General features: G+C 34.1%; 1 protein-coding gene across 3 annotated transcripts in view; it reads left to right on the top strand.

The window, feature by feature from the left end:
- SNX29 (sorting nexin 29) overlaps window positions 1–24,027 on the top strand; it is a 138,790-nt gene that overhangs the window by 68,137 nt on the left and 46,626 nt on the right. For all 3 annotated transcript variants that reach the window (XR_013939797.1, XM_080557310.1, XM_080557311.1), the window contains exons 18-19: window positions 203–284; window positions 17,568–17,708. Coding sequence is in view for 2 of the 3 variants with exons in the window: in XM_080557310.1 (XP_080413436.1) it covers window positions 203–284; window positions 17,568–17,708 (223 nt within the window). In the remaining variant the exon portion in view is untranslated. The remainder of the gene's footprint in view (window positions 1–202; window positions 285–17,567; window positions 17,709–24,027) is intronic.

The following is a 24,027-nucleotide window of genomic DNA, read 5'->3' as shown; positions in this document are numbered from 1 at the left end:
ATGTAAATTTTAGGGAATGCTTCTAGATATAATAAGTATAACAGGCTCAGGCAGAACTACAAATTTTCTGATATTCCATTTGAAATGTTAAGTTGCTTCGCTGATGACCTTGATCATTATCTAAATACCTGGAGGTTGCTACTTTGCAATTTTAATATGTAAACATGATTATCTATTTTAAGTTTATCTCTCATCTCCTCAGATCAAATCGTGCTCTTATTAACGTTTGGATTCCCTCTGTCTTTCTGCGTGGAAAAGCTGCTAATGCATTCCATGTTTATCAGGTAAGTAACAAGTTCTAACAGAAATTCAATAATACACTTTCTGACTGGAATGGAACATTTTAATATTTTATCTCAGTATAAGTTTATTAGAGATCAATTAATGGAAATCAGCAGTAGCTTCATACATGTTCATACATAGGATGACAACGATCCTCAAAATAGCGTTATTTTGATTGGTGGCTCTTAATAGTGTAAAAGCATGTTAATAAAATGGTTGCATTGACCAGAGCACAACGATTCAATGCTGACCAGTAATGCCTTATTCAATATGCATGTTGTAAATACTCTATTTCAGTTCTGCAGTATTAACGACCAGAAATGTTACTTGACTGACAGACAGATATGGATTACTTAGTAGCTCAAAAATATTTTGAATGGTGCAGAAAGCCTTGACTGTGTGTCATTGGATATGTTCCTAGTGGGTTTTGCTTCTGCTGGGTCTAAATTTAGAGTTTGCACTCTAGCCTGCCTTGTAGCTGAAGCATTGAAATCCGATGCTGTTTTTTGATTCATGGATTTTCATCTTCAGACCAATTATAGCCATTCTATAAGCAGAATGGCAGGGCTAGCCTTAAACAGCTCTTTGATGTGCTCTATCAATCTACTTGTATTTCTCTTTGTGGATTATTTTTATAATTATTAGGATTATAAAATATTATAATTTTGAGCATTTTTTATAATTAGTATAATTATTATGCTGCTAGAAAACTTTTCCTCTTTCCTGTGTTTCAGCCATGTGTACTAAGCTTTGAACAAGATTTCTGGGGATTTTTAACATTCCTCTCACTTTGAACAATGATTTTTATAGAATTCTGAATTATATATGGACTGTTAGTGGGTAGTTGAAAAATACAGGTATAATGAAAAATAAGTCTTCAGCTAATGCAAAGAAAAGCTGGCAATACTGAAGTTGTACTGAGTTAGTAACTTATTCAAAAGTGTTGAACAATCAGTCAGATTTAGGTGCACGAGTGCGTCTGGAAGGCTAGCATGTTGACAAGTGTGATTATTTTTGCTAATTCCCTATTGCATTTCTGTCTCTCACTTGTTCTTCCATTGTACTGTAACTGCCTACATGCTCCCAAACCCAGATACCAGTGTGCTAAAACAGAAATTCTTAGAAGTACTCTATCCCACCACACCTCTGTTACTGTAATGCTGCTGCAGTTCTGTGATGACTGGAGGAGCTCTCGTTTCTCCTTTTTGTTTCTCATGTTGCTATGTTTATCAACCTGCTGACATATTGGAAGGTTTTCAATGTCTATCTCTACTTTTCCAAGGAAATTGTTGAATTAAATCCTTCTTCATTAGCATACTTTTGCTAATGGGGCAGAACAAAGTAACGAGCAAACCTGGGAAATAATTTGGTTGACAGATAAAAGCATTCTGCCAGCTGTTATCTTAAAACTTGCACTTCTATTAAGGTTTTCACTTTTACAGTCTCACTGTGAATGGTTGGGTAGCATAACGTGCTATGTGGTAGTGCAGACACTGCATTTGCATATGTTTGTGTAAGATACTAAAGCTTTGAGAGAAGTTGTGATTATCATTGCCTGGGAAGGTGGAGAACTTAGGTGCATAGTACATGGCATTTATTGTGATTCCTTAGATGGAACAATTGTTAAAGGCTTGCTTTGTAGGGCAGAAACAAATATCGAGGCTATGACAATGCCTTTGTCTCAAAAAAACCAAAATCCCACAGAAGAAACCTACGCAGCAACTCCAAGTTGGGTACCCATCAGCTGAAACATCTTGCATCACCAGTTCTGTTCTGATACTGTTGCGCATGATCTTGAAGTCAATTGACTATGTTGCTTGGAAGTGTAAACCTGGATCTGAGATTTTTCCAAATGACTCATCATTTAGAAAATCTTAGTTTATATTTTGCACAATATAAATCACTAAATGTCACTTAATATTCTACTTCATTAAAATATAAGGTGTATTTACTCTTTTGCTTAGATCTTGGAAGAATTCTGTTTACTTTTAATTTACTGGTAACTTGCTATCAAACTTTGTTACTCAAGAGTTCACAGTTCTTGATAAAATTTGACTGTACTTGACTATAAAAAAAAAGATGCCAAGAAAGCACGTGGAATTCATGTGTATTATAGACGTTTGGCGTGTTTTCTTAATAGGAAGAAATAAACCTAGCTTCCCAGTTTATAGCAGGTTCAGGGCTTTATCCAAAACCTGCCTAAGTGAGTGGAGGGTGAGACATTGGTCTCAGTTGGCTTTGGATAAGGGCCTAACTACAGTGACTTGTACTAAATTTTGTTCTTTATTGTGCTTCTGCACCTTATCATTTCCATCATTAGCGTGGCATTTTAGAAAATAAGTTGTGCTGTTAACAGAGTGGGTTTTAATAGACTTCATCAATTACTCAGCATTGATGGAAAACAAAGAACTTCTGATTAAAGGGTGGGCCTTTTAACAAGAAGAAGAAATGAAGCAAAATATCATTGGAAGATTCTAAAAAGATTTGAAATTTTAGATTGTCAAAAGACAGCTTTGAGAGCTTACTTATTTCTGCAATATATTGTTATGCATATATGTCATGTTGGACATCAGTATGCAAAATTTGTTTATCGGTATATTTATTTGAAAAATGTACAAGTTATTTTTCTGAATGTGCTATTCGTTATCTATTCACACTAGGAAGTTACTGGAGATATGTGACATGGAAAGGCAGAAATGTCTTATTTATTATAGACATAGAATATCCATGGTCAGAGTTGTTTGTCTTTAATTACAGAACAGCACAGAATACTACAGAATTCCTCTGGTGAGCGGTTGTATATTTGCTCAACTTTGTCTTTTGAAATTTTAAAACGAAAAGTGAGCAAAAGCTACCTGTAGAAGTGACCTAAAACTTCTGTCGTTTCTATTAAACTTTGATCTTAGCACTTGTTAAGATCTTTCCTTATGGGAGAATACATCAATGGCATTCCTACTAGTTTTTGATCTCTTGTAGTATGACTGATAAGAGCATGTGTCTAGCAAATAACTATTTTCTGCCACCGTGCACCTGAAAAAAAACACTTTCCAAAAATAAACCTATGTTCTCTATATAGCACATTATAACACTATGATTAAACACTTGGGGTTTAAGTGATTGCCACATCTCTGATCAGATATGTAGTCATGTGCTTACTGGATATATATTCTGCATTTTATAGCTATCAGGAAAGCATTAATTTATAAAACTTCAGAATAGCCTCAATAACAGCACTGTGCATTTATCTTGTTAAATCTCTGCCAAAACATGTGCTCCTGATTACAGGGAATTTGATTCAATGTTGAAACTGTGGAAGAGGATATTTACCAGGCTACCAGTATGTAATGAACAGACAAGGACTAGGAGTGACAATTAGCATAAATGACTGAGCTCATTTTTGAGAGTCCTCTTATTCATAATAAACGTTATTTTGGATATTTTATCACTTATTTCTCCACAGCAGAAAATAAAAAAGTGTTTGTAACTCTTTGTATCGGCTGTGTGAGAATTCTGTTTGTAATATATCAACGTAAAGGAAATTGAGAGTTCTTGGTAGAAGTATTGCAGCATTTTGATATTGTTGAGATTATTTCCAATATAATTTGAAGTTCGTATTTCTCTGAATGCTTTGGTAACCATAACTTGGACGTAAAAATAAGCTGTTAATTGTGCTGGTGAGTTCTGAGGAAAAAGTTATGAAATAAATGGAGAAGGCAGAAATGTGCCAATTGGAACAGGCAAAATTTCAAACTTGTTTTGGGTAAGCATAATTTTCTAATATGCTAAATACTTATAACTGTACATGAATTGGAAATATGCTTAGCCTGCCTGAAAATGAGATTGTATGCATAGTAGTCTTGAGGTAAGATGTTGCTGCCAAGTGCAGATGTCACAAAAAGGCATGGACCTTGACCACTGCTTTTCCATATCCAGTTCATGTAAATATATTTGAAACAATTACTGATTTCTTCCTTTTTTTTAAAAAAAAAAGTTATTAAAAAGCTAAAGACACTGTCCTCCTCTCCTCTCCTCTCCTGTTGTGGGCTGTCTTGTCAACCTCTGTTGATTAGAAATTGCAAATTTACAGCATTCGTTCAGTTGATGGAGAGAAAAGACAGTGTGCAGAGATTTGCTACGTCAGTTTTATTACTGACGCACTTGAGAACTGTCGTGCATCTTCTGTCCCTTTTTCTTCATAAATAGATATTTTCAGCAGAAAATAAACTATGACATACTTATTATGTGGCTTGGAAATGGCCAAAAAAGGGTGGATGTATTTGCAGAGTGTGTCAAATAACGTTGAAAAGTATGAACCTATAAATATAGTATTTGTCATGCTTTATCCTGGAGTTATAAGTGATTCTTGGAAATATTAAGAGTTAGGAAAAATAAACCTGCGTACCTGTGCCTCTTCAGAATCAATGCCGATTTTCCATTTGTGCTCCTGGAAACAGCAAGAGAAATGAACGGCATGTTAACTTTAATTTATATCTCAGGAGGGCCAGACCTGAGCATCATAAAGAAGATATGAATAGACTCCAATCCCAGCAGGAGTTTTGTTATAGTGTTTTTTGTTATGGTCTTCCTTTTTTTGTTTTGTTTGTTTTTTACAGCAGACTTTAATGCTTTTGAAGGGCATTTCCAAGTATTTCTTCTTATGTCATGTTAGTATTTTGGTATGTTTCAGATGTCATGTTCAAAATCAGTGTATCGTCTGTCCTCAAAAAAACAAAACAAAATAGAAAAAAACAACCACCAGATGTTATGATGTAGATGCAAAGTTCCCAGCTGCATTTGGCTGTATTATCAAGTAGGTTCAACCATCAAATAGTTTTTTTTTTTTAAAAATTCTGTTAAGGATTAAGGATTCTGGACAAGCTCAGAAATCATGTTGTTCACTCTTGAAGCAAGCAGCATTTTATAGAGAATCCTATTAGATGTGGAAATTTTAAGCAGACCTCTATGTTCGCAGAGTTACCCCACACTCCTTTAGCAGTAATTAACTGGCAGCATTTACTCGTTATGAACCTTAAGACTTTAAAAGCAAGGTCTAGAAACAGCCAAATTTTATTCTGAGTTTGAATGACTTGAGTTCAAGAGGGATAGTTGTGAGTGGCAGAATAATCGTCACTCACATCTTAGCACCATCTAGTACTTTCTTTGAAATTAACAGAAGCCATAGACATATGTCATTCAACTATGGATAGTAAAACAATTAGACAGTATATACATTTTAGTAAAAAAAGCTGATTAGAATTGGCCGTACGCTTCTGTGTATTTATTATGTTCGCTTCCAAAATATTTTTATTTTCTGAAATATCACTATTTAACAATAATAGACCAACATTGAGATGGCTACAATAAATAAATGGTGACAACAAGAATACAAAAAATAAAATCTGCCATTTGCAATTTTTGCCAAAATTAAGTAGGCATTTAAATCTTTCTTTCCTCTTGTACGGCGAATAGTCATCTGAAGATGGAGATCCCTACTGAGAAGAGGTAGCTATGTGTTGTGAAATTCAATTTTGTCATTCCCTAGGGTAATGTAAGGAAATTTACCTGCTAAATGGAGAGAGAGAAGATCTATGTTTATAGATGTGCTACTAACAAATGCTAGGGAAGATACCGGTCCATTTGATATTCACTGATACAGGGTAAAGGAGGGTATGGAAGCATCAGAGGGGTGCAGGTCCAATATTTTGCTACATGAATGAAGAAATGTGGGGGGAAAAAAAAGGTTTGAGTCAGGATTTGGGGATGTTATGATTTTGGGTTATCAGGAAGAGGCCAGTTGCTAGAGTCTGTGGAGCAAATACTCAAGCAGTTAAAAAAGGTCTCAGAACATAAAACAGTAACAGAAAAATGCATATTTTTTTAGACTTCTGTTCACTACAGAGGTGTTACGGGGTATTCCCATTCTGGAGTATTCCTTGTAGAGAATTAGCAGATTGTCTATCTTAAATGGAAATATCAGTAGAGGATCTTGAATGAATGAATAAATCTACCCGTGCAATTCATCAGGAATTCCAGGATGAAATAGCTGAAAACTGGTTGTGATAAATAGCTTCTATCCTGGGTACCAGAAAATTTTAAAGTGGTTAATCTGACACAATTTTAAAAAGGGATTAGGGAAGTCTTAAAAGAGCAAACTGTTAGAAATCATTAGGAAGGTGATAGAAAAGCAGAAAACACTATTATGCCATGTATAAACTCTAGCTTATTTGTGTGCAGTTCTAGTTCTCTCCTCTCTAAAAAACAGAACTAGAAAGAATATAGGCATGGATGGAAAATGATAGATTAAAAAAAAAAGTAAAAATTGGAAGCTTTTTCGTTTGAGCAGCATATGAAGAATTCTTAGCCTGCAAGAAAAACAACTAAGAGGGAGAATACAGTAGCAATCTTTCAAATCCTGAAAGGCATGGAGAGATTTTTAAACTGTTTCAATATGCAGATTAAAGCATCTATTGAAACCACTAGTTTGCAGTTTCAAAATAAGTGTGACAGTGGCTTTCTCCACAACATAATTGGAATTTGAGTCTTCTTGCCTCAGAGCTTGCAAATACGCTAAGTTCACACGGGTCTAGGAAATTACTGGGTTAATTAAATTGAAGAAAATCAGTCCAAACACAAAAGATGTTGCTTGTTTATCAAGAAATCCCCGGATAGCAATATCTTGGAAGATGGGCAACTTTTCTGGGTTTATATCACTATTTTATGTTCATTTCGAAGTGTACTGGATAAAATACATTTCAGAAATCACCAAAGAACATTCTGAACTGTAGGTGTTGAAATCGGTATGCCTTGCAGTAGCTGTACATTGGAAGAAACTTGAAGTTCATGGTGTAGGATTAACCCAACATGAATTGCTCTTGTAATGCTATGATAAGAAGGTATAATGTAGTCCTAAAACAGAAATAACAAGTATGATTAGGAAACCTTTCCTTCCACTAGTGTTCATCTTCTATGCATTGCAAGCTTATTCTAATGTATTCCGAAACACAGTCTTTCTCTTTATACTTACTCTGTTTTGTTTTGCTTCAGGTTTGTATCTTGAATATTGTCTTGCAGTGTATTACTGCTGACATAGTAGTATATTTTGTACCTGAGTAGAGAGGTGAATTTGATGACACGTTGATATCATTGTTATGAATCAATAAATCATAGGGATTATTTAGGCATTATTGGATGAAATTGTCTGTGTCAGGAGCTCAGATTGGATTGTTATAACAATATCTTCTAACAAGAGCTTTAGAAAAATTATGGTTATCTACTTTGATTCCAGAATAAGCTTCAGAGGTTTATTCTCTTATAAAGTTTGTGACAGCTATTAGTAAGTGGCAAACTAATCAGTTATAAACATTTAAGGACCTGTCCACATACAAAGAAACTAATATTTTGTAAAAAGTAACAGATAAGAAAGCCTAGTCCTTTAAACAGACAAATTTAAATATTAGGCTTCTTTCTAAAATCAGGGTCATGCTACTCTTCTCTTACAAACATCCTGTATTCTAGTTAACTATTTTTTTTTGATGACTGCTGTTCATGATCTGTGCAGTCTGATGCCAGTCTTTGTTGTGAGCAAGATGTTGGTCAGTCAGCCTACCATTAGAAAATAATTTCTTGTCTACTATATCCACAGGCATAAAGACAGAATCCAGATCAGAATTTAAGAAAAAAAAAATTGCATTTACAATTTACCTCTAGGTGGTGATAGTTAGTTGCAGTTTTGTTTAGCGACTGTAAAGCAAGATGGCTATTGCAATAGTATTACTTTGTCGTATTTCTCAACTGTAGAATATCGTGCTATTTGCTGCATACATATGGATTGCACTTTCCTGAGAAGTGTACAGCAAATGCCATAATGCCATTAGTCATGCCTTTTGTTGTTATAATTACCAATGGCTGACACTTAAGATAATGAAACAGATTTTGTTATTTTTAAAGTGATACCAGTATTTACACAGCTACTTGCATTCCTCCTTGTTTGCAGAGTAATAAACATTTCAGGTTATAAAAAACAAGGTTAAAGATAAACATGCTAATCAGACAAGGCTGCTATTATTTGCATATCAATAGGAGCCCTCCACAGATTATCATCAATAAACATTCTTTTATTCTAACTTAATTCTTCTGCATCTTGAAAATTTTACTGTTTAATATTGACTGACTGATATTTTTTTCCTCATGATATTTCTTCTATTACTTTAAGTGATGTTCTGTTTTTCTTGTCCACTTCCTCTCTGAAGGAATAGCAATATACCTTCAAATAGAGGGGATTTCACAGCATCTGAATGCTCCTGCTTAATCAGAGAGAATACTTCTCACAGAAATGCAGCACTGAGGAGAGAAGAACAGTGTCTGGAACTAGGAGCTTTTGTGGGGAGAGTGACCAGCAAATTCCCTGGGTGAGAGAGCCAGCAGTTTCATAGCGTTGGCAAGGTGCTTCTTCAAAGTCAGAAGTCTTAACAGTAAAAGACAATGCATTGACAGTTTTTAAAAAAGAATAAATAAATAAATAAAAAAAAAAAACCAAAAAACCCAAAAAAACGGAAAGAAAGTTGAAAAGTATGCAAAGAATTAGAAAAAAAAATTAAGTTCAGACTTGATTTTCATTTCCCTGATACATGAGGAATTGGATTACTTTAGCAGCTGTGGCAGTAAGCAGGCAAAAAGGAGAAAGAAGAGTGCAGTCTTCTAATCGTATTCTATCTCAGAACAGCTCAGGGCAAAGAGAGAAGAAAATGGCCTAGAATGATTGGGAAAATTTGAGAGAAAGATATGGTTCATGGCATTCTGAAAAAGAGAGTGGTTTCCTAAGCCAAAAAGGTGAGTGCACTACATTTTCCGTAATGGGACCTGAGGATATGTCAGTGAAGCATGACAGTAGGTAGAGGAGAGAAAGCTTTAAACAGCTGGGATGGAGGGAGTGTACAATGACAAGAGAGAACATCTTGGAGAGAGAAGATAAATGGTTTTATTTATAGCATGTTTTTATATTTATTTTCTTAAAGGAAGCCATAATACAACTTAATATACAGATGTTCCTAAAACAATTCTAATCTGGATGCAAAAAATACTAGGAAAATAAAAGTAGAATTTCTGTTTTCAAATTACTTTTTACCTGAGAAACAAAAACATAGTTTATATTCTCTATACATCCAGAGTAAGTAGCACACATCTTATTTACATACTGATTGGTAAGATATCCTCTTTCCCTTAGTCAGAGCACCCAAAATCTTTTACTTGGAGAACAGCCCGTCAGTACTGTCATTTACCTGTATTCCGTTCTGCAGAAACTTCTTTCACTGCAGTGGTTACCATGCTTTGCAATGAGTATATGGGTGCCTCCCTGTGGAATGGTGCTAATTATTTTGGGGTATTGCAAGTAATATTTCACTGTCAGAAAGAGCTAATTATGTTGTTATTTGAGTGAGATCTACTCTGATTTACAGAGTGTTAAAGATAGAAATATTGATTCCATCCAGCAAAAGCATAGGTAGGCTTCTTTTGTTCTTTATTGCCCAGTCACTTTAGTGCTGATATGATGAATAGCAACTGAACTGTGACTACAGAAACCCAGTGAGCATAATTCTGCATGTATATAAGTGAGCGGAAAATCCTAAAAAGTATAACACGTTTCTGTCTAGTATGACAACACTGGCCATTTTTAAAGTTCATGCTTTGTGCATTCTCTCATATACTTGACATTTCTATTGCTCGTATTTATGAACTAAATACCAAAAAGTTGGTTTTAACATAGCAAATAAAATACATTATGGTATCTGTAGTCTCTATGCGAGAAAGTATGTAGTCTTGTTGAGCTACAAGCTTATTCACTTTAATTGCTATTATGTCTCTGGTAACTGTGCACTAGAGCCACAAAATGCTGCTCATATCACAGCTGAGAAGTTTCATTGTTCTGTTAGTTCTTCACTACTGCAGAAGTTCTGAAATTGGATCACTTTCAAAGATGGAACTTTACCATAAATACAGTCCTGCAGCTGTGTCAAAATATAACTTGCATTTGTATTCATTTCTTCCACTTCTAAGTTGACTTCAGAGAATTCAGCTTGAATTTATATTCCAAACAGAATCCCATTGTCCTGAAGTAAAGTTAAGAAATGTAACTGATTCTTTTTTTTGCTATATTCTTCCTGTTTGAACTTATACCTTTTGTTCTTTCTGTATGTTTTAAGTACAGAAATAATTTTTATAAAAGTGTTCTAACTAGGTTGAGATACAAGCATCCTCTCAGAAAAGCACACGAAGTAGGAAGAAAAGGTATTTCCAGTCCTCTGAAAAACATTTCTCTAAATTGTAAATTTTGATCATTTTTTAAAAATTTAGTATTTCTGAATAATTATGACGTACATTAAAGTTGAGTGATTAGTTTTAAGAATTTCTTAGCATCATAAACCAATTTTTGAGAAACAGAACAAGTAGTAGTTACAGAAGCTCATCCTAGAACACATCCTGCTAAAGTGAATGAATTTCCTTCTTTCCACAGAAAAATTACTCTGTAATTTTTCTCAGGTTACCTTAGCAATACTCTACAAAAGAATACCCCAGGTTATATCAGATCTATAACTTTCTAAACCAGTAGATAATTTCTTTATATGTTAGAGTTTTGCTTTATGATTCAGAGCACCAAAATTGTTGCTTTTCAGTTTCTTCTCCCCTTTTCTTTTGTCTTAAATAAATTTAACAGACAGTTCTATTCTGTTGTTGTTGTTAGTTTTGTGGTTTGTTTTTTGCTTTTGCCTTATACAGTATGGGAAACTATAGTGGAGACAGTGAAAGTGGTAAGCTGGGGTAGGTGGCTGAAGAGAACATCAAATGCAGGTGAGCTCATCTTCTCTTACTACCACCAGCCTTCCATCTTTAATTCTGAACTGGACTTTTAGAAGTCCCTGACTTGTCCTTGATGTTTTCTCTCCACAGTTGTCACAGAAGAGGATGTATTTTTAGGGAAATTTTCCTGACTGTTAATATTTACGAAAGTTGTGAGGGTCACAGTAGAATTAAAGTATTTGAGAAGATAATTTTAGTATTTTAGAAGAGAATTTTAGGAAAAGTGTTATTTTTTGAAGTTTGAGCCTGGCACAAAATTATTTTTGTTTTATGATTTTATAGTATAATATATTATTACTTAAATCAACTGTTTCAAAGGCAAAAGGTTAAAGGAGATGCCAGCTTTGATGCCAGTTTTGTCTATAAGAAGGGGAAAAGCCGAGATGCTTGCACTTTGAGCTGCTTCTTGCATGTTTTTTTCCTTGTCCTTCACCCCCCCCCAAAAAAAAAAAAAAAAGTGGTAGAAATGATATATGGAAAAAAAAGGTAATCAGAGTAATCTGTTGTATATATTTCATAATTGTTTCAAGCTTTCTTGATCGTATTGTGGGAATGGGGAGGGAAAATTAAGCACATATCTTCCTCCCTGTACAATCTCTTCTCCCATCTCCCACAATGTTCAAGTTGCCATTCTTAGAAGACACATAAAATCCATTTAATGACGGTTATTCAATCATTGGTTTATCCTGCTGAGTGCTAGCAATATGTTTAAGATATACATGTTCTGTTAAAATTTGCAGGTTTGATTATTACTCTTCTTATCCTTTTTATCTTAATCTTTTCTATCTAAATAGATAGTCTTTTATCTGAAGCAAATATTCACCTCTTCCAGAAACGTTTTATAGCCTCTTTACTAACAATGAAAGTCTAGGACGCAAAAAAAAAAAAAAAGGGCAAAGCATCTCTAGTAGTTGATGTCTACTTTCTTCTGTTCTGAGTTCTAAAGTTAAGACTATGGACCAGTGGTAGGCCAAAATTAGTGTTATTTAAAAGAAAATGTGAACTTTAATTGGTCAAGGGAAATAGCTCAGTTGAGTTAACCTGCAAATTGGCACTATTTTTTTAAAAAATGTTATCTATTTGTATTTGTGCTGATTGGGTTGTCTCTACCAAACCAGTTGCTAATTTTTCTTTTTGTTGTCACGTGCTTGGGCATTTATAACAAACAGCACAATCTCCAGAAAAACTTTTTTAGTTACTGAGGAAAAGGGAGTTACAAGGACAGTGATACAGTAGAAATAGAGCAGTGCAGCAATATGGTTTGTCTCAGTCACCTTTTTGTTTTTTTAAACGATGGTGCTTAGGTGGCAAATGTCACAGCAGCTTCCTTAATGTAAATAAGGCTCTTTTGCTTTCTTTGTACTGCCCAGCATTTTTTTTATGCTCGTAAGAAAAACTATGACCTTGTGTTTGCAAACTTTCTCCATATTCATTACGTCCTTTGAAATGTTCCAAGTTCTCTTGCATCTTGTGCCATTGCATTTTGCATGTTTTATAGTAGACTTCAACTTCATGCCTTCCCTTTGGCGTTACTTTCTCTCCTTCAGAAGTTTTTCTTGCCTCTGGAATGGGCATGGGCTCACAGGGACTTCTACTCCGGCAGGCTTGTATTTGCGGAGCTCCCATCTACAGAGTACTCTGGCTAGCATCCATTTTTCATTGTGTTCAGATCGTTCTACCAGGAAATGTGAGCCCTATTTGTGGGGAAGATTTTATGGTCATTCAGTTTATGGAATTTTGTTCCTAATGCTTCATCTGGTATTCTTATAATCCTGAACATCAGTGCAAAAGAAGATTCTCTGCGATATCCCTTTCACTATCTCTTTCTACCAAAGGTGCTTGAAAGATCACCAAATACTGAATTGTAAATATACTAATTGATATTTATGCACCCAAAAAGAAAAGTGCTCTCTTGAGACTTCTGCACCTCTGAAGAAAGAATTCTAAGAATTTAATCCAGGAAGCTACGCAGGGACCTGGGGCAAGCTGGAATTTTGGTCCATGTCCTTTCTTTTCGTTAGGTTTTTATGCATAAGTGGTGGTGTCAGTGGTTACTAATTGAAGGTGTCAATAGTTACTAATCTGTTACCAGTGTCTGTTAAGCAGCTCTGAGTCAAAAATGCTGTTAAAGATTCCTTAACCAATTAACGAAACTTTTATCTCAATAAAACAGTATCGTGGAATTAGGTTTTACTCATTTCAGTATAGAATCATTAAATTAGTGCTTTCAAATTGGCAATTCAGTAATACCAATTTATCAGGTAGTTTTCTAAAAAACAAAACACTTAAATTACTACTGTTTCAGCTATTTGTCTTCAAATCTTTGATTTCAAATATGTTTGTGATGAGAAAATAGCAGACTAATTCATTATATGTGCTTATTAACTAATTTTTTTCTTTCAGCTGTTGTAAATCATTGCTACAAAAAGGTTACCAGTCAGTCTTTGGAGACCCAACTGGGAAGTGCTCCTAAATTACAGGCAGAAGCTACTTAATTCATTTCTTGATATACAAGAGAATATTAAAGCAAAATCTTAAGTCTACAATCTAATAACCATTCCAGAAATGATTTTGGTTTGCTCTATAAATGCGTAAAAAGCTTGAAGATTACTTAATTAGGTTAGGAATTGGATGATTTTAGGAAAACATTTGGGCATTTGAAATGAAATGTTGTCATTTGGAATTGAATTTTAAGTGGATCAAAGAATGAGGCCCTGAATAGTCCTTTAAACTTTCTAGAGCACGATCCTAAAATATTATTCTGTACTTACGTGACATATGCTTAGTTTTTTTCAGTAGCAGAAAGCAGTGTCCCTCTGAGGTGCAGCATGATAATTTGGGACAAGCATATACAGAAGTCTTTTAATCCACTTCGGTGAAGGGTATGTTAGTATGGTTTAGCTGCATCCATCGGGCTTCCCATCATTACTGACCTCCTGTCTTTCACGTATGACACTCTAGAATATCACCCATAGCCTCACATATATCTTTTGTTATATCCTGTGACTCAGTCCCTTATGTCTCACAGCTGTTTTTCTCCAGTCCTCCATATTTTGCTCCCTGTTGTCTCTTTAAATTTTCCTTTTTTAAAAATCCAAGCATCTCCATTTCCCCTACATGCCCCTTGTTTCAAACTCTTTGCTTCCCTCTGATCCCTTTGTCACTCAAAGTCCCCCTGTCCACAAGAATTTAATTATAGTTTGTCTGCTTTTGTGCTGAGATCACTGGAATTGCTGTTGTGAGCTGGGGATGAGTTGGCTCGACTTGCTTTCTTTGATTCCTGCCTCAGTAATTACAGAGCTGGTGGAATGTTTTTGTGACTAGAGCAACGGGTTTCTGCATCTGCCCTTTTCTCCTTTTGGCCCTTCCTTGGGAAGAAGGGCCGTTGAGTTTGGAAGCAATACCCGGTTAGAGGTTTCTCAGAGGCTTCTTGAACAAGTTGCAGGGAGTATTTTTGACTCAATTTTTCCATCTGTTCAGTAGGGATAAAATTATTCTGCCTCACCTGAGTAGTTCTGCAGTGTTTAGATATTCAATGAATAAAAGCTACAGGATTTTTTAGATAGTAGAGGCAATTTGGGGTTATTGATGTTGTCTCCCTATGCAGCAAGGAAACTGTTCCTAGGGTAAAATGTGGCTTAAAAAACCTGGAACCTTTCTCTTGCTCAGAAATTGAGGATCATCATCACCATAGCATCTGTTTAGTGTATTCTGTAATTAGCATCCACAGATTACGTTGATTTCCCATTAAAAGATCACAAATGAAATTGTGGATATGTTGAAAATTATGGGAATAGATTTAACTACTTTTAAGACATCTCAAGGTACTTGATTTTGATTGTATTTCAAATTTTTGACTACAAAGATAATTATTCTCTGTTTCTCCTGTCCTTAGGTTGTATGATCTGTATTTCATTTAAATGAGGATAACTGCCCGTATGCCTTGTAGGACTAAATCAGAATAAATTTATCCAAGCAGTTTTATCTTTAGGATTTACTTTGCTTGATTTCCCAATTGAATTTGTGTTAAGTGTTTTGAAATATGTTGGCTTGTGAATAGTATTCCCTTTTGAGATAATAAAACTTTAAATGTGTACTAAATCATGAACTTCAATATGCCTTTCATAGTCTATTATACAGTTGTCAATAAATTGAATATGGCACAGGGTTCCAAATGTTGCATTTTCATGCTTTATTGTCTAAAAGAAGTCAATATCTATGTACATAAAAGAACAGGAAGAAATTTTATCTGAGAAATTAATATGTGTTTTTGCAGTACTTAAAAATTGCAATTATAGTGTACTGGATTCCTTAATTAGTTAACTATGGGTTACACTTTAACAGGTAATATTGAACTGCATGATTCACTGAATCACATGTGCAAAGATAACTGCTTAGTTAAATTATGATTTCTATATTAAACAATTTGGTTAAAAATGCTTTTAACTTTTTTTTTGTAGTCTAGCTGAAAAAATAATTTTGGGAGTGTAGACAATTTCAAACAATATACTGGTCATGAGAATAGGCAGAGAGAGGTTATATCTGAACAAAGAATAATTAAAATGGTGTTTATTATATTAATAGAATTTTATTCTACCATTACAGTTTTTCTATAGTAATTTACAGAAATCATGCAAAATACTTGCATTTCATATTTTCCATCATTTTTTTTAGAGGTATACTCAGTTATTATGAGACAGTCTTGTAGGTGTCTAATTATTTTCATCCTGGCTTTACTTTCAAAATTAAAATCTGTATACTTCTTGCAGGCTTATTACAGGGTCTTTATCATTACATGATCTGAATTCCTGTTGCCAAAACCAGTTTATTTTTGTTTGTGTGCATATGTAATTCACACAATACTGTCAATGTCTAACATTCTTAGATGTGCCAATTTTGGAATTATAGTCTTCATTTTTGGTTATAATCATGAAATATGATGAAATGATGTGTGGTAATGTCAAAAAATATAGTTGTTATCCAATAGACTCTGACTTTATGAATATTTCTTTCAGTGAAATACTATAATTCGACAGACGTATGATATCTGTTAGAAAATGTTGCATTTTGTTACAAGAAGACAGAATCCTCCTATTATTTGAGAAACCAGGTGTCTCTAGAGATGAGGACCTTAAGATCTCTTAAGAGGATCTTCTTAAAGACTAAACTAAAGGAAGGCTACATTCACCAGACACCAGTAGATCTCCTCTAAAATACCATGAGTCCTTAGTAAAATTTTGTGTTTATTTTTTCCTAAGGACTCAGCAAATCTAGAAGACAAAGGCCAGGTGAATGATTCAGTCATCAGGAAAGATTTCAATTCAGATGTGGCATCAGACATCAAAATACAAATTTCAGTAGTTCTAATATTACTGCCCACTCTTTGCAGGATGGTCAATTTCTTGAATTACTCCTTTTTCTTGGAGAAACAAGGCAATGTTATATAGTCAATACTATGCCAGCTTAATTTATGATGCAAAATACTGAGATTATTAACATGCACACAACACGCAAACACACCTATATGCATGAGAATGAGCAAGGTACAGATTCTACTGAGGAAGCTAAGGAAAACTTTATAGAATCAGAGACTCTGTACCTCGAGATTTGATGCTTGGCTTATAGTTTCTGACCTGTGCTGTTTCAGCATTTTTAAAAACTGATATCATTTCTGTAGAGGTTATTCCCTGGTAATGAATGAAATCTCAGATTTCAGTAAGTACATTTCACTTCTGTATGAATTTTTCCTAGAGAATGTGACTATTTAGCATATAATTGGTAATATGCTCATGAAATAATTGAGTGGAAAAAACCCTACAGAATCACAAAAGCTACAGCTGTGTTAAATTATACTTAATGTCCTATAGAAGCAGAAAGAATGAATTGTGTATATTTTATAAACAATAAGATTTCTAGTTTATTTTTCAATATAATTTTTTTTTAGAAAGTAAATTAAGTTTCATACTTTGAATAAAATTATGTTATGCAATTCTCATGCTACAAAGCCAATTTACAAAGTTGAAAAACTGTGTTGAATACATAGACATCAATTTTATAGTGGTATTGAACTATTTTTCCCTTTGCTCACTGGCCAGTAGAATACACTGGAAACCATGGTAACAAAAAGCACTACCGTGGTTGCCCCGGAGTCAGCTTAAAATGAGCAGGCTATGTTTTTCTTGATTAATATAACAACAGGACAGAAAGAGAGAAGGAGGGGGAAGAAGGGAGAGAATTAGATTAATGACCTGCAGTAACAGAAGCAGCAAATGTACAATCAGAGATGTACCTGTGGATAAGTGATCCTGGAACTTCTAGTACTGTTGCAAAATGAATGTGAAGGTATTATATTGTGAAGCTTTAAAGAGCAAAGGAGGTACGTTACTTCAATGATTTGGCTTAAAATAATTTTCTTCATGTCTGTTTTGCAGGTTTATATTAGAATAAAGGATGATGAATGGAATGTGTATCGAAGGTATGCAGAATTCAGAAGCTTACATCATAAGTTACAGAATAAATACCAGCAAGTAAGGACTTTTAATTTTCCACCAAAAAAGGCCATTGGAAACAAGGTAATTAAAATAACTTACAGTATTGGAAAGAAACCTTTCTTACACACACACACACACACACAGGGGTGGTTATGATAAATAATTTTTGCACCTGCTACATGGGCAAAATCTGCAATATACTTCTAGAAACCAGTATAGAGTGAGAAGTAATCAAAGTAATTCATCTTTCCATGTAGGAATGATCTGAAAATTAAATTTAACTATCATAAGTCAAATATTTGAGATTTAAATCATGCTTGTGACTGTAAAAACTTTTTTATAATAAACCACTGAGTGCTTAAATCAGCATTCCTTATATTAACCATTTTTTTCCTTTTATATCGGATTTTCTCATTTTACATATTTTTTGCCTTCATATCATTGTCCTTGTATCAAATATCTAAGAAGTACCAATCATAATGAACAGTTCAGTCATCGAAGGAAAGCTGAGATAACAATTACAATACCCAAAGATCTTCATGACATATTTGGCCTAAGACCGCATTAATGCTTGTATTGTTAAAATGCCAGAATCATTCTAATTATATCTGTGGCAACTTTGTCTATGGAAGAAAAATCACCATCATTAATTCATACAACATTATTTCAAATGAAATAAAATTTCAAAAACAAATAGAAAAAATGATGTTTGCAGATTTCTTAGTGGCGTTCAGACTTGAGTGAGTATGGATTGTGAATGTTTATAGATAGTAACTCTGCTCTGAGTTAAAATGAGTTCCCAAGTGTTCCATAAAAATGAGTAGGAGAGCTTGGCAAACATGACGTGAAATGAGTAGTAATGCACATAAACTGGAATAATAAGTGGTATATGTTTATATGGAATTCACCAATAAAATCGTAGATCTGTTTGCTTGGCATAAATGAAGTCCGGAGTTAAAGTAGTGCGTTGTCTACTAACCTAGTAAATGAAAGTACTTAGAACTTTTCTGCTTTTTCATGTATTAGAAGATCAAGCACTTTTAATTTCTAGTGGAGTTTTGTAATTAGGAACAATGTATTTTCCTCTTTGTTACATAACTCATTCTCTTTTTTTGAAGTGATATCAGCCACTTCAGTAAATTAGGAAAGCCTTCCTTTAAGCTTATTTGAAGTCTTTCATCCTAATTACTTTAAATACTAATTGAATTATAACTTCAGTTACATAATTGATATGTAGAAAACAGTTGAGCAACTCAAAAAATTTTGCATTGCTTTTTCTTTCAGTGCTTTAGCTTTGGGTCAAAGTTCTCCCTTAATCGTGCATAATCCCAGAATCACTTTCCATCATACCAGGTCTCAGAAAAAGTATCTGCTCTTTGGGTGCCATCCATTGTACTCCTGGAAGAGTACTATGATGAGACATTAGCCAACTCTAAGATTGTCATTGAAGCTGCCCAGGGAAGTGGTTGGAAGTATTCAAGAGACATATAGATGTGCTTAGGGACATGTTTTCGTGGTAGACTTGGCAGTGCTAGGTTAAGGGTTGGGCTTGATGATCTTGGAAGTCTTTTTAAACCTAAATGATTCTATGATCCTAACTTTCAGTACAGGATGAGAGGTTTATGCAGGATCTTACACATTAAAATATTTGGTAAAATCATGGGGAGAGATATTGTCACTATTGACTACTTCTGTTTCAATACTGCTTCTTATTTTTAATTTTTATGGGCATTGTTGTCTGTTTGATATGTTGCTAAATTTCAGAAGAGGTTTTTTTCTCTCTAATCTTAGTTATATTTTTTAAATAGAATAGCAGCTGTCTTCACATTTCTAGATTAATCAATACAATCTTAAATTAGTACCTAAAGAGCAATTTTGTAGCTAAATTCTGCTAAAAAAGCATCTCTGAGTTTAGATCAGTCTATGGCTTTCATATTTTCTACAAATCCTCAATATTGTTAGGTACCCAAATAGCATATTGATAAAACAGTCATCCATGTGTAAATTCATAATCATGGCTATTTCACAAGTTTCGGAAAATGGTGTTGTGTGCTTTTATATCCACCAGGTCTGTACCTGATTGATGTTACTCATTGCATCTCTGTTTGTGAGGCTAGTGAAGGTGATGTGCTCACTTGAAATTGTAGTGGCATTGAAAGAAAGAGCTTGTGTTGAAATCAACACCTTCCTTGATACCCACACTAAGTTTGGTGTTTAGGTATATGCCTCAGGTTTAGGGAACCTCCAGGACCACAAGAGGACCATGTTCCACAGGATGACCTAGAACCATTACTGCATAGTAACAAAAAACTATCGGCTGTTTTACTATGCAAAAAATTGGAGCACAGAGGAGGAAACTTAGCAGAGGACAGTAATGTAGAAAAGACTATGGAGAACTATTTATTTTCATTCTTATTTTCTTGCTTACTACAATAGAAATCAGGGAGATCATGTTCAAATACAAAACTGAAGTTTGACTGAGAAAATGCAAAACTCAGTATCTCAGCTAATTTAAAAATTGAGAAAATGAAATATTTTTTACTGCTGATATGTTGTCATCAAGTAGCAGTGAAATCTGAAAATATTTAACAATTAAATTGTTAAAATATTTAACAATGTTTAACAATCATAAGACAATAGATTAAGAATCTAGTATTCTTATTAATAGTTTATTCTGTTTTTAATGTATTTGTGCCTTCTGCTTGTTAGCATTAAAGTAGGACAAATGATCTTAGAGTTCATTTTCATGATCTTTCAACAAATTATGTAGAATTAGAAACTGGCTTTAACACTTGAGGAAACATGTTTAATGTACAGAAAACTGTCATAATAAAGTCACCAATTAGTAGACAGTGAACAGAGAAGAGGAAAGAATACTGCTGTGGACAAGTAACCTTTTTTTCAGTTACAAAGAAGTGTGTTTATTTGGCTTTCAGGTTGTTAACCTTATTTTCAGTGTCTCAGTTTAATTTGCATGTAGCAAATTAGAACTAATGTAAAACAATGAAAAGAATAATTTGATTTATAAGTGTTGCTTTGAATCAAATCTGAACAGTTACTTACTAAAGTGGATAAACTGATAGGAAATTGTAACAGTAATGCTTGTAAAACTTTATGTATTTTCTTACTTACTCTAGTCCCCATACTGTGTATTTTCTAATGATCTTTCAGTGCTGCTGCCAAGTAGTTGGCAAAATCTTTATAAGTAGTCCTTGCAAGAATAAATATTCTTCCTTCAGTTTATTGATATTTTGAGCAAAACCGAGAAACACTTGTTCTCATTACATGTGTAAGGGAAATGTCACTGTGGAGTTACTCATACATGTTTGTACTTTGCTTTTTTTAAAACTGCAAGTCTTTTTATTCAAAACTTATGAACTGTATTTTTATCATTTGAACCATTTGTTGTGTAATTTTAAAACATGCTGTCCATGTATCAGCCTGGTTGGTGGTTTCCCAAGTATTTTATATGCAGCTGTATATACCAAGACTTGTAATTTCTAACCATGGATTTCTTGCAAGAAATAGATCTCTACATTTCAGCTTGCCTTCAGGTACTTTGGATCTTTTGAATTCGTATTTCCATTATTGCAGTTTAAGTTTTTGTTGTGACTGCTGCCTTCCTGCCAGGTTCTTAAAGGCCGAGGGACTGGTTTGGTTCCACAAGCATTTCTAGGTCTAGAGAATACTGAGTTCGTGAGTTCATGTGGACAAGCTTCATGCGATCATAACACTTGATTGCAAAGGGTTCCCTGTATGCTTTTATATAAAAATATAGCTTTTTTTTTCATTTAAGATGAGCCCAATTTTCTTGCAGTTAATTTCTGACCTCTGTTGGTGCTGTGTTGGTGCCTTGCTTCTTGAACTGTTGCTTTCAAACTAATGGTTAAGTAACAATATGTGAGTACTTCCTGAGCCAATTATTCCATTTTTTTTGAATGTTGCAATGTCCTTAAAATCTCAGCTGCTACTTCGTTAAGTGTTAGAATCTGCCCAATGCAGAATGGGATTTAGTAACTGGATAAGCGTCTAATTATCCTCTTGCAAGGGTATTACTGTCCTAGTAGAGGACATACCAAAATAGAAATGATTCTTTGCTCCAGTGAAAGATGTGAATTCAGTGATTGTCTAAATGTCTAGAAATTGAATCAGGTAGCTTTCTGCTGAGTGCTGACTTGACTGCATGATATCCTTTGCTTTCCTTTAAAATATTGGATATCCAATATGAAAAGAACACACAGCACTTCTCTGAGATTAGAAGAGTGACTTTGCCATGACTCCTCAACTGCATAGGAAGAGCAATACAGAAATCTAAAATAAGTTTTCTGTCTATGAGAAAATGTTGGGAGCAACATCATTCATCATTTTAGCCTGTGCAGCTGAAGTCTGTGAGCTCTCAATAGCTTGTTTCATGCCCAAATGTCAGTTCAATAAAGTAAATTTGTGTCCCTCTCACCCCAGTAACTAAGCTAAATGATAGGCTGTTTTGTGTATGTAATTATTTTTAAAGTTTGTCAGTATTAGGTGTATGTATCTTAAAAATATCTATTCATATATTCACACAAATACATAAATATATACATGTATGACAACATTAACGGCAACATTTAGGATATAGGTGAAGGTAGTTTTTGGAATATATTTGGTAATTCTGCAAATTCTATTGACCAGGGAATTTATCTTTCTCCTGTTTGTCAGTGGACGCCCTGTCTCTGTCTTTATATTAACAGTGCAGACGGCTTCTGTCTTTATATTAACAGTGTAGACGGCTTCTTTTTTTTTCCCTGCCAGCACAGATACTACTTTTTTTTTCCTGAACAACGTCTGGTCTGTTTGCATGTTGCTGAAGATGCTGAAAAGATATAGACAGTCTCCAGAATAACTGTGTTTAGGGAAAAAAAAATCTTAGGGAAGGATGTAATTTCACTTTAGGCTTGGGTGGCTTTGCACCCTGATTCAGCAGGGCACTTCAGGGCATCCTAAAATTTAAGTACATTTGGATTGCATTGAAATCAAAAGTACAGATGTATGTGCTTTTGTACTTTACGAGATTTAGTAGGTCAGAGAAACTATTCTTCGTTAAAGTAGTTTGTCGAAGTCAAACTGTTATAGTGACTTGTGACTTAGAAAGCAGAGAAAAAAGCAGAACTTCTAGCTAATGCCTTTGGGCCAGTGGGCTAAATAATATTTCTTAGTGCGAAGCTGTGATACCCCGTGTCTTCACAGAGAATTAGTAGAAAATTATGACTTTCTGTTGCTTCAGAAATAGAATACATTTATTTAAGGCAGAAAACTTTGGAAATATAAATCCTTAAGTTATATCTCAGTAATTTGAAGTTGCGGATTACTTTTACTAATGCTTACTTAATTTGATTTTTGGATGTTGTAATATATATGCTTAAATTCTATATCATTCTTGATTTTCAAAGTGATTAGATTTTGGTTTTCAGCCTTCTTAGTGGAACTAGTTATTACAGTTATTTTCATCTACTGTCTTGCTTGTGGGTTTTAGAAAAACTATAGATAATATAAATTTGGCAGACATGCATTTTCTGTAGCTTGATTAAAAAGGAAAGAAAGAGATCCATTTCTGTTGTGTTCAAATCAGGAAAAACTCAGATTAATTTCACATATTTAGCCATAAATGTTAATTCCATAACAGTGATTCTGTAGTGATAAAGGAAACGTTGTCCTTTAAGCTCACCATGTTACTTTATAACTGGAAAGTTCAGTTGACAAAGATGTATAGCCATGCAGATTAAGTTAATAAAGTCCAATTTACAAATAGGTAACTTAATTGAATTACCATATGGATAGAAATAAAAAGAACTTCACATTTGCCATAATTAAGATTTCTAGACACAGCACATCTCTTTTCTGTCACTGTTGCATGTGTATCAGTGAGGACTACAGAGTATTTCAGATTTTAAGTCTTGGGTGGAGTGAAATCCAATTCCATAACTTATATTTCTGTCATGCTTTTCTCTTGAGATTAGAGTCACCTGTAAAAGAATCATCACACGGAGCACAGTATACGATATGCAGTCCGAATTATATAATGTGGCACATGAAGCCTGTTTGTAGCTACTTATGTCTGTTAAAGTGAGTTACAATACTAGCCCCAACAAAGCTGGGTAGCTTTTGTTGTTAGTTCACAATTTCTGGCTGCTTGTGTAACAAAATACATTTCCTATGAATTAATAAGGCAAAAATGTAAAAGAAGAAACAACTGTGGTATGACTAAATGTGATGTAAATGTCAGTAAGACTGTGTATTATAACAACATTTTATTATAAACCAGTTGAATCAAAATAGTCAATTAAATTTGCTATTGTAGTGTAGTACAAGAAGAGATGATACAGTGATGCCAACAAATACTACATTTGTTAGAGATTCAAAA

This window comes from Anser brachyrhynchus (genome assembly GCF_964034855.1).
Source record: "Anser brachyrhynchus genome assembly, chromosome: 15".
In the NCBI taxonomy this organism is placed as follows: domain Eukaryota; kingdom Metazoa; phylum Chordata; class Aves; order Anseriformes; family Anatidae; genus Anser; species Anser brachyrhynchus.
The sequence above is the reverse complement of the archived record's forward strand: the minus strand, read 5'-3'. Positions and strand labels throughout refer to the sequence as shown.